Here is a 12,206-nt window from a genome sequence, read left to right on the forward strand (position 1 = left end):
CCTCTTTTTAAATGAAGAAAAATCAAACTGGAGAAGCCCAGTGTTGTTGAAAGGCTCCCACATCTGTTTCCTTGTCGGCTTGTCAGCCATCTGCCCACGAGGTATTGGGGCTGATTAGGTTAATGCATTTATTAATGGGGCTTACAAGGCTGTTCAACAAATCTGTTATTTCTTTCACAAGAAGTGTTTTGATATACTGACAGGGACCACACTGCACAAAGCCCAGAGAGGCCAGGTAGGCTTTTCTTCCTCCTCCTCTGGATCCAAGGCAGAGGACACCAAAAACACTGGAAAGAGACTGTCACAAACATTGCATTTCCTGGGTTATGGGAACAGTTCATCCACCACCATCCACATTCTTGTTATTGAAACCATCTTGAAAATCACTCTTTGAGGAACAGTTTCGTGCCCCAGGCAAGAAATCTGTGCGTGCTCTGTACTTCTCTAAAACACCTCAGAGTCTAGTGGAGGGAAGATGGTCAAATAAATAGCTGTGAATGATATAGTCTTGCCTACTAGGCTTCAGATGGTCTGCTGACCCCTTGCTTTCTTCCTTTCTGTTTCTTGAAGCCGCCACACTCCTTCCTGCCTCAGGGCTTTTGCAAATGCTGTTCTGTGTCAGTTATATACTGCTGCATAACAAACTACCCCAAAGTGCAGTGGCTTAATGTAGCCACCATTTATTGGACTCATGATTGTGGGTCAGCCGGCAGTTCTTCTGGGTCGGGCCAGATTAGCTGTTCTCAGCCAAGTTTACTCGGTATCTGGAGTCAGCTGGCTGGTCAGTTGATGGCTGTATGGTCTAGGATGGCCTCGCCCAGTATCCGGCAATTAGCAGGCTTGTGGTGAGCATGGGCAACTGGCCTGAAGGTTTCTCAGCCTCCAGGCTAACCCAGGCCTCCTCCTTCACATGGCGTCAGGAATCCAAGCACGTGATAGCAGAAGCTATAGAACTTATAAAAGCCCAGGTTCGGGGCATATGTGACATCACTTCTGCTACAATCTACTGGTCAAAGCCAGTCAGAAGGCCTGGCCATATTCGAAGGGTAAGGAAAGATATTCCTCCACTTGATGGAAGGAAGTACTGTGGCCATTTTTGCTGTATACCACATGTTCGCTCACCTGGAATCCTGCTTCTGTTACTCTTACCTCCAGATGGCAGCTAAAGGCACATCCCCAAGGGTGCCATCCCTCATTATCCCAAAAAGATCAAGTCCCCTTCTTAGGCCACTTCATAGGGCAAATGAGGCCAACACACATGGTAGGTACAGGGAAGTGAAAGGAGAAGGAAGGAAGGAAAGAAGGATTGTTGGCTTGGATGAATGCTTCCTTTGTGCTTAGCAAGTTGCCTGGCACAGAGTGAGTGCTCAATAAATGTCTGTTGGATTTAATCCAGTTCTTTCATAAGCCAAGAGACAGACAAAATATATGTATTGAATAGTTACTGCATCCCAGAATTGTGCTATGTAGCTTATATATCTCATACAATTTATTCCTCACAACAAACCTGAAAGCAGCTTGTGTTATCCCCATTTCACACCAAAGGAAATAAAGCTGTAAGAGGTTAAGTGACATTCCTGAGATCTCAGAAACTCAGGTCTGGCTGATTCCAGAGCCCCCAGAGTTTTCTGCCCACCCTACTCTTGCCTCAGGTACCAAACACTTTCTATGATCAGGGGGTCCCCAATGCCAAGCTCACTAAGAGACCAAGTCAGAGTTGGTTGTGGAGAGGGTTGTAGATTCTCCATGTGGGACCTCATGACTCCTCTTAATGGAGGCTTCTCCCCATCCCTGCACTGATTTGGCAAGAATTGAATGCCTCTGTGACTTCTTTTCTTTAGAACTTTTTGAGAAAACATCACTTATCCCAGCTGTTGGAACACCTACTTTGTAATCAGTTTTCTCAGTTTGTTAAGACAGAGGAAACCTTGAATATATCCTTTTCTCTGAGCATACCTTAGGCTAGTCAGTTTTCTGGAAAGAGGAACATGGGAATGAATGATTCTAGATCATGACTGGGGACATAATGAGGATGAGTGAGACTTTTATAACAGACTCCCAGGAGGAACAGGAGAAGGGAGCTTCTACTCCTACAATTGCCCTGATATTCTATGTGTATTCATGATATTTTGCTCTTACATCCACTCACTGGATATTTATTGAATATCTACTATCTGCCAGGAAGTAGACTGAACATTGTGTGCACAGTGATGGGCAGGAATCTGACCTGGCCTTGCCCTGTTGGAACAGCAGTGAGAGAGAGAGCCAGTAATGAATGAAGTGCATTAACATGTACAAAATGGCATCTATGATGTGTGCCATGGAGAAGAGCCTATCATGGTGGGATGTGACCTTGTTCGAGGTCCTAGAGGGGAAGGTGGTGGGAGACAGCAGGAGAGAATAGGATTGAAATCGGAGGTCACTTACCTTTAGTTCTCCAGAAAAAGCTATGTGCTGGCATCTAGCCAGGCTTTGCTTGTGGTCTCCACTCTGGTTGCACATTAGAATCCCTTGGATGGAGGAGTGCTTAAAAAAAAATCTATGTCTGGGCCAGACCTGCAGAGATTCTAATTGAATTGTTTGGGGGAGGGATCCAGGAATCTGAATGCTTTCGAAGCTCCCCCATGTGATTCCCAAGTACTGCCAGGATTGAGAGCCCCACAGATGGAAAGATAAGGTTCATGCCTTCAGAGCTCCCAACATCTGGTTCTCAAACCAGCTTAGAGATCTTAGTATAAATATTCGTAAGACTGGATAGTTCTTCATAGCACTTACCATATTTATACTCTTATGTAATCTTTGGAATTATTTGGTCACTATCTTTCCCCGCCTAATAGATGTGCACCCCATGAGGGCAGGGACCATGTCTGTTTCCGATTCCTTCTTTGATTTCCACTGCCTAACACATGGCCCGTGCCTCTATGATGAATGACTGAATGAGCAAATTGCTTGAGGAGGTTTTGGTAGATGAGGGACATGGTCAGTTTTGCATTTTAGAAAATGCCTTTGGCTGCAGTGTAGAGAATGGACTAGGTGGAGGGGATACTCGAGGCAGGGAGGCAATTTGGTGGCTGAAATGGAGCAATGGTCGAAGTTCGGTGTGATGCGGAATAGATTAGAGAAACATTTGTAGGCATAGCTGGAAGGACTTGGTGATTTAGCAGTTGTGCTAGAGGGGAGAAGGAGAGGATGAGTGGGCGAATGCCACCATATTTCTGGTTTCAGTGACTAGAAAGCTGGTGTTTGACTTTGAGAGATAAGGAAGGACCTGAAGGAGAACATATCTTTGTAATGTTGATGGGTTCAGTCTTGGCCACCTGGAGTGGGAGATGCCAGTGAATCTGTCCTGGATGTAACTGGATTCATGTTTCCCCCCTAAATCCAAGAGGGAATATCAGGGCATCCTTCTGTTGAAACTTCATGGCATTGGAAACCTAGAACTTTCTTCTGGAAGGCAGAAGGATGGGGATCTAACATTGACTTGAATTTAACTCATGTCACTTTAAGCATTGCATGGTATTTTGGGAATGTGTGCTCTTCGCATCTTTAGTAGCAGATTCCTTTTGACATTCGGTATTTTCAGACAGCTCTAGAATTTATGGAAAAGGGGACTTTCTTTTGAAAGATCACATGAGCCAGGGCTATTTACGTTAACAGGGACAGAAACCCAACTTAACCGGTATTAAGCCTGGAAGGTTAATGTGTGGCTTCCTGGGGTGTTGTGTTGAGGAGTCTGAGCGGAGGTCACACCTGCCAGGACAGAGCACTGTGATCAATGAGTGATGTCTGCCATGGACACAGAAGGGGCAAGTGGGGCATATTTTTGTGCCCTTGGTTCTGAAACTGAAGCTTTCCCTCTATGGCCTTTGAAAAGCATCAAATAATATCTATTGGACTTAGGTTCTACCCTGGCTCAGCCACTAGCTGTGGGTAACTTTTGTTAAATCATTTCATATGCCTGAGCTTGATAGTTTCCTAATCTATCAAACAGGGGTTAAAATCCCCATCCTTCCTACTTACTAGGGTTGTTGAAAGGATCAAATGGGAAAAGAAACATGGCACTATGATGCCTTCCATGAATGTACATAAAAGATAAATTTACATGTGTAACAATGTGGGATGTTGGAAGCATGGATGAAAAAGCAGCAAGTATTCCTCCTCTCCAAGAGGAGATGTAAGTTCAAAGGTTTACTGCTAAGAAATAAATTTTATTTTATCAATCTTACTTATTTTAAGTAATCTATACACCTAATGTGGGGCTCAAACTCATGACCCTGAGATCAAGAGTCGCATGCTCTACTGACTGAGCCAGCCAGGCATCCCACTAAGAAATAAAATTTAAAACTGTAGAGGACCTTATAATAAAAGAATGATAAGAAAATAAAATAAAAGTCTCATAAAATTATCAAATGAATATGTAGGGAAAGAAAGACTAAGGAAGGAGGGAGGGAGGGAAGGAAGAGGGAGGGAGGGAGCCAGGATCAGAAAGGAAGGAAGGAAGGAAGGAAGGAATCAAGGAATCATAGTGCTGGAGATGGTGTGGTGAAATGGTATACAGATTGGTGTGATTCTTTTGTTGTGGAGTTGGAAATATGTATCAAGAACCTTGATAATGTTTATACCCTTTGGCCAAGTAATTCCACTTTAGGTAATTCATTTCCAGGCTGGCTAGTAAAGACTTCAGGCTTTGTGGGCCCCTCGGTCTCTAGAATATGTACCTGGATCCACCACCGCAGAACAAAAGCAGTCACAGACAGTAGGTAAGCGAGTGGGTATGGCTGTGTTCTAGTAAAATTTTATTTACAAAAATAGGCAGCATCCAGATTTGGCCCAGGGGCTATAGTTTGCCGTTGTCTGATGTAGATGAAAAATACTTTTGCAGTTATCCTAAATTCAAAATTCTGAATACAAGAAGAGCTTTAGTCTTGAAGATTCTCTTTTCAGCTTTATTTATGTCAACAGCATATTGGCAAACTTAACTGTTCATTGATGGGAGGAGTGATTAATTTTAATAGTTCCACCCAATGAAATATTATGTAGGCATTAAAATGTTGTTTATTAGTGATTTATAACAACATGGAGACATGCTTGATAGAATGTTATATGGAAATTAAACTGATTTATAATGAAATTACAGTGATAGGGGCTCATATCTAAATATACACATCATCATATCATTTAACCCTTTCAACCCTATGGGAAAAAAATATATATATTTTAATGTAACTACTCTCCCTATGCAGAAATCAATCATAATAAAAACTAAGAAGCTTCTTAACTTCTTAGCCAAAGCTACACTTCTAGGAGGTGGCAGAGTTGGGGTTTCAACATAGCTCTGCTTAATTGCTAAAAGCAACCAAACACACTAATAGAAATCCCAAGTTGAACCCCATTTATTGAGAAAACCAGAAGCAAATACAGCTAAGTATTGATATTGACGGTCTTGAATGGTGGGGGACAAATACGAATATTTCTCAAGATGTTCAATATTTCTCCCTAATGAGAATGCATGATTTTAATAATGAAGAAACAACACTGGGATTTTGTAAGAAAGCCAAGGATGTACAAAGCTAGGTGCCTTATGGTGGAGAAGTGTGTATTTGGGGGGAATCTAGAGTTTCCACTGGGGATGCCCTTACCTTCTTGATCCTGATCTTGCTTGTGAAAAGAACTTGACTCTCTTTCCTTTGTCCTTTTCCTTCTGTCTGTTCCAGATGGAGTTTCTAGTGTGTGTCTCGTTTGGACTGTTGGCCCACTTTGATACTGTGCTCAGGTTGACTTGCCAATCCCTAACTGTCTCTCTCCTCTCTCTCCCTCTCTCTGCTCCCTCCTCCTCTTCTCCGTCCACCTTGGACAGCCGACAAGGTCAATGATGACTTCTCCTCCAAGCGACGGCACCTGGCCGAGCTGGCGGCCAAGGGGAACCTCCCTTTGCACCCGGTAAGAGTAGAGGATGAGCCGCGGGCCTTCAGCCCCGAGCATGGCCCTGCCAAGCAGAATGGACAGAAGTCCCGCACCAACAAGATGCCCCCACATCCCCTGGCCTACAACTCCACCACCAACTTCAAGGGCTGGGACCCCAACGAGCATTCCCTCCGGCGGCAGGCTTACGGTAACAAGGGCAAGCTTGGCGCAGCTGAGTCGGGCTCCAGCGACCCCTTGGGGACTCGCACCCAGCACTACCCACCCCCACAGCCATACTTCATCACCAACAGCAAAACAGAAGTGACTGTCTGAGCTTTCACTACAGGGAGCATCCTGGAGACCATACTCAACTGAGAGAGGCAAAAAATATCCCTGGCCCACACCCTCCCTGTCCTCCCCGACCCGCTCCCCCACACCCTGACTCCCCTTACCAACCGACGAGAAACCTGCTGGTGACGCGGAATCACGCTTTTCTTGGGTCATGCCTAACACGTGTCAGCGAGCAGCTGAGCAAGATGGAAGCAGGGACGTTCAGCAATACAGCAAAGGGGAAACTGAGGCACGGCTCTTTCGACTTCAGGCCCAAGGTGGCCAACTCACACGCCCACACCATGGGGCTAATTTTTTCTTTTCCTCCTGACTTAAAACTGAAATCCATGACGAAAAATTAAAAGTAGCACAACTTAGAGAAATCGTCCATTTGAGCACATTTGCCATTTCCCATGTGCTGTCTGTTTCGGGGTGAAAGAGCCAGGTTGGGGTCGGGGGAGCCTGAGAGTGGACACGAGAGAAGAGTGTACGTAAGAAGAGGAGTCATTTGGGTAGGAAGCTGTGTGCATTATAAGTGTTTTCTAATCCCAAGAAGTAGTGACGTGGACACACAATTTTGACAAGCGTGAGACAGTAGTTGGACCCCAACCATTCTATTTATAGTACTTTTCATATCGTCAATGTTGGAAGCAAAAAAAAAAAACAACAACACACACTCAAACTCACAAAAAATAAATAGACCCTGAACCCACCGGCAGTGATGAGAAAGAAAGAGCATTTTAGAGAAGTCCCGTAAAGACCATGATCATGGACATGGGAAAGGATAAGTAGGCTTTTACGGCGGGGAGAGAGGGTCCAGAGAGTGTTAAATAACTTTTTTTCTTTAAAAAAAAAAAAAGATAAATGATCACAAGCCCACTACAAAACAGACAAAAACAGCAAATCCATTTTTGTCCAGAATCCTCAAGACTTAGGAAATGAACAATGACATCAGAACAAAAGAAAAAATATTCGCAGTTGAAAAGTCGACAAGAGGTGAGAAGGGGACCCCGCATTTCCCGCCTTGCCTCTGAGACAAGAAACACACAGAAACCAGTCCTCTATTACCCATCTCTCCCTGACCCCCTCAGCCCGTTGCCGCCGCCGCCGCCAAATTTCAACTGCTTTGGACCGAAAATGTCATAAGCGTGGGTGGTGCCTTCAATGTGTTACTGTTTAATGACAGTCTTGTTTCTCAAGTGCAACGTGTGTTCTCTCGGTCACCCTCCCTCCTGTCTTCTGAAGTCAGAGATGTTCCTCTCCTCCCCCTTTGTTGGTGAGCCCGCCCATCACACATTCTGAGGGGGCTGCTACAATGTCAGGGGTACCTAAAGACGAAGACCTCCCTACTTCCCACCCTGGCACTCCCAGTCCTACCGTTACCTGGCTCCCCGAGACCTCTGGGTCTCGTAATTCCCACGGCCCTCCAAGCCACCTCCCCAGATACTTTGACGGATTCATCTCCCACCCAGAATTCCCAGTCTGAACCAATTCAGAGTGGTTCTCACAGCCAGTGGCCCTTGGGCATCCCGATGAAGACGGTTTCCCTGCTCCTCCTATTTATTTCGTGGAAGCCCAAAGAGGAGAGTGCAGAGAGAGAGAAGAGATTTTGATTTTAGGTGAGGGGCTTTCAACCAGTCCCTAACAGCCTTCGCCAATGAACGGGAATCTCTGAGAGACCCAGTGTTCTTCTGGTGTCAGAAGCTGCACGTGGTGGTCCAAGAAGATCCAGAGCATTCCCTGGGATGCCCAAGGGCAGCGTTCTGCCTCAGCTGTCTCTCACCTCCAACATCATGGAAGCCGGGAAATCAGGGGCTTATTCTCCTTTTCATCCCTGGCTCCTCTGGGGAACATTGACAATGCCTGTTATCTCTCTGGGCCTTAGTCTCCCATCTGAAACGAAGGGAATTGGGGCTAGATCAAGTAAAACCTCCGCCCATTTTTAAAAATGCCCCTGTGCACAGAAGCCACCAATAGAAGATCCTCGTTTATAAGGCGGCTCTGCGCTGGACAAAGCAGGGTTGGTGGGGGGCCGGGGCGGAGATAGAGTGCCCATTTTCTCAGCCTCTTTGCTGGGATCCCAGCACTCCCCGGAGTGGGGTAAACGCCTCCCAGCTTGGTCAATGTTTCCGTGATGTTAAATTATCCCTGTACTGCAACCTGCTTTTGGCATCTCTGTGTATCACCATCAAAATATTTGTAGCTAAATCAATTCACTCTTAATACTTTGAACTTTTAAAAGGAAAACTTCTTTTCGTCATTACAAATAGAAAAGCAGTATCAATCAATCACCCTAAATAGAAAGTAAGTGTAAAGATAAGGATGAAGGCAACAAAGCAGCAATTGTTCTAGCTAGATACTGTTGCTTGTGGAAGGGTCTGAACTTAGAGCCCTGCGTTTGCTGGATTGCACTTGCGCTCTCTCTCTCTCTCTCTCTCTCTCTCTCTCCCCCTCTCCCTCTCCCCCCCCCTTCCCTTCTGTCATTCCCCTCTCTCCCTTTTTCTTTATTAAAATGATTGGCAGATGTTAAAGAGCTGTTAAAGATATACCAGCACCCAGTGGAGACTTTGCACTCCAAGGGACTCCATCGGACGGACAAAATGAAAAGGAACCCACTCCCCTCTGTGACTCGGTGTTAACCAGTGCTATATCCACGTGCTACTACAAATCATTTTGCATTTGCTAGTGATGCACAGCGCCTATTTCAGGAAATACTGGGTCTGCTTCTCCGTGAGGTTCCCTCCAGCTCCAAAGGTCTGTGAGTCTTGTTTCCCTTTTAGCTCATCTTGCCCCTTGTCCTCAGTTTACTTCATCTGACCTTTTATCCCAACGCTGATGAAGGAGCTTTCTTGATCTCTGAATCTACAGAATTTTTTCCCACTCCGTGTTCCTTCTCTTCTGAGTAAACTTCATCCAGTGAGTTTTGTTAGTTGGGGCGGCGGGGGGCAGTTTGGGCAGGAAGGTCGCGGCGTGGTCAGTATGATGAGGCAGGATGATGGCCTAGAACGTTCCTTTCCTGTCTCATTATCTTCTAGTTGGCTTTGCAAACTGGGACCAGGGTGGTAGGGGTTGGACAGGGAGGGTGGTTGGAATACTGATGGATCTGTGGCTGCCACGTATCGACAAGAATCTTGTGGCTACAGTGAGGAGCTTAGAAGAGAGAAACCCGAACAAAGTAGAGAGGAAGTTCCTCCCCCTCCCGGGCCCTGGCACTAGCCTCTACTTCTTGCCTTTAGCTATCCCCGACTTCCAACCCAATGGGACCAGAGTCTGACTTCCCTTCGCCCTCCCAGAGCATCTCAGCCTCCATCCGCCTTGGGCTCTGCCTGGCACCCCATCTCACTCCTCCCACCTCCCCAGTTTTCCGTGTAAATGGAGCATATTTTATGTGCGAATATTTTAGTAACCGTATGTTCTGCAAGTAAACCTGTGTTAATACTTGTCAACAATTGCAGAGTTTATGATACCAATAATACTTCCTACAATGAAGAAAAAAAAGACATTTGTTTGTTTTCTAAAAATGTTTATTTGTAAACATGTATTCACTATATTAATATGAATTTCTTACCTGGCAATAAAACTGATTATATGTGATGCTCTTGGGGTTGTCATTTATCTTTTGTCCAAAGTTCAGGAAACAAAACAACAATAACAACAAAATGGAAGTAAAACCAATGAATCACCGAAGTGGTTAATTAGTAACAGTTTATTGTGCACACACAAAAAAGACAGTTTGCCGACCGGGAGCACTCAACCGAAAATGTGGAATGAGGCTCAGAGGTACATGGTTGTAAAAGCAGCTTAGGTCGCACACAGGCAGTGACGGTTGATTCTTCGAGGTGATGGGTTGCCATATGAGAATTTTCTTAAATGAAAGGGAACTGGTTAGTGGTGACCTCGTATCAGTTTTGGGGAACAATAAGTTTGGCTTGTGATTTTCAGAGGTGTCAGCAAGAAGTGACCCAGGTCAAGTGAGCCTTGATTGTCTTGCAAAATAAGCTAAATTAAGCTTTGCTTGTATGACTAAACTGGTTCTGTCTGCTCAGGGAATTCTCAAGGCTGGTCTCCGTTTGTGTTCGATTTTAACACTTCCTAGGGTCCCACATCTTAATCTGAGCTTCCACCAGGGACCACCACTATCAGTACAGAGAGCTAAATCTTTAATACATACTCAGGATGCATGGGAAATTGTTACAGGTAAAGGACATTTTAACTTAATAGCAACCTATACAAATTTTCCAGGAGAAAATTGGTTTTTTGTTTGAAGCCTTTTTGGTAGGCGTCTGTGTCTCTTAGGTTCACTTCCTGCCTTTAAAAAAATAATGCCATTGCTAGGTCCCCTCTAAATTCATAACTAAATTTATCTGCACTGGTCAAGAATCTTGCTGAAATTTGCACTTTTGTTTTTATCGGTGCCTAGGGTTGTAAAAAACACAAGAGATTGGATTCTTCCCCTATTTGTTAAATTTTATTTCCTGCCTGGCTTCTGTTCGCATTATTTCAGTTTGAAATTTTCAGGTAGAAACCTGCCTTAACATGGTCTCATCAGAAAGGGGCTCTGAGCAAAGTTGATCTGAGAGGTGGAAGGGACCCCAGTAGGGGGTGGGAAGGGGAGACAGGAAAAGGAAACAGCCGATAGAGGAGGATACCTTCTCATGCCAGCTACCACTATGAGTGACTGGAATTTAAGGCTGCAGGGGTGGGTGGGGAGGGTGTAGAACACATACTCGGAATCATCCCAGCCAAATGCAGGTGGAGCTGGGCTTTTCACACACCAACTCCCATCAGACACCATTTGAGCATTGCTTTCTGGGACGGTTAATGATCAGACACTCCCAGGCTCTCATGTGTGAGGGCAGAGGGATTTCTAAGGCGTGGAGAAAGCCCCAGGTGCAGAGATGCCCTGGTAATTGGAGGTCAGCCACTGGAGCAAGACCCAAGGGAAGAGGCAGGAATTCACAGGGCATGCTCAAAGCCAGAGCTCCAGGTTCTCCTGCAGCGAAGCTCCTTGTTTCTGGCCACTTAGAAGAGTTGTCTATCTCAAGCAGAGAGAATACTGGACCACAATCTGCAATCTGAGTCAGGGTCCTTGCCTTGGGATGTGGTGATCCTTCATTGGTCACAGGGTCCCTTGGTGTCTCCCAGAGTAGATCTCATGGGCTCTTTCTTTCTCTTTCTCTCTGGGGCATAGTTGTGGTTATCAGAGAAGTCTGATGGCAAAGGATCCTCCTCCAGTACTTAGGAACTCTTTAGAGATGGAGTCACTAACAGCATACATCACAGCCCCATGGAAACGGGGGTAGGACAGAGAATCATGCCTCTGTGGGGGGAAATGACAGATTCTCCCACTAGTGAAGTCATTTGGTCACAACTAAAAAACAACAACAATCACATAAAGTGTATTTGTAGAACTCCCGTTATGTTGCCAAACACTGTTGAGGACTTGGCGTGCATTGTCGCATTAGATCCTCACAACAGTGTAAGGTAGGCACTGTTGGCTTTGGAGGTAAGCGATCTCTGTAAAATTTGAGTAATTTTGCCCAAAGTGATTTAGCTATTAAGCAGTGGAACTGGCATTTGAATTCCACAATTCATCCTTTGACTACTGTAAAGTAGTTCTCACTTGGATGAGCAAGTGAGTCAGCGGGGAAACTTGATAAAAATGTGGATTCCCAGGCTCCCCCAACCACGATGAAGTAGGTCTGAATGGGGGCCCAGGATTCAGTGTTGGTGACAGATGCACTATCATCACACCCCAGTGGCTCCTGGACCTGAAGAGTGTTGCGCCATATTACATTGCTGGTCATCTAACATCTGTGGGCTCATTCTGTGGCCCCCAGTGCAGAAGGAAATGGGATGGAGATGCGTGTTTCCAAAGAGAGGGACCCTCACCCTTTGACTTCATGTCCAGTGTTGGAAGGCTGTGTCCTAGGACTGAGGACTGAGGACTGACTCCAGAACAGGTTGCTGGT

At 45.4% G+C, this 12,206-nt stretch overlaps 1 protein-coding gene across 1 annotated transcript in view; it reads left to right on the plus strand.

Moving 5' to 3' along the window:
* SHISA9 (shisa family member 9) overlaps window positions 1-7,080 on the plus strand; it is a 33,595-nt gene extending 26,515 nt beyond the window's left edge. Inside the window, exon 4 of the mRNA XM_032392167.1 lies at window positions 5,858-7,080. Coding sequence (XP_032248058.1) covers window positions 5,858-6,237 — 380 coding nt within the window. The 3' untranslated portion in view covers window positions 6,238-7,080. The remainder of the gene's footprint in view (window positions 1-5,857) is intronic.
* The last annotated feature ends 5,126 nt before the right edge of the window (window positions 7,081-12,206 follow it).

Source organism: Phoca vitulina, unplaced genomic scaffold (assembly GCF_004348235.1).
Source record: "Phoca vitulina isolate PV1807 unplaced genomic scaffold, GSC_HSeal_1.0 scaffold66, whole genome shotgun sequence".
In the NCBI taxonomy this organism is placed as follows: Eukaryota; Metazoa; Chordata; class Mammalia; order Carnivora; family Phocidae; genus Phoca; species Phoca vitulina.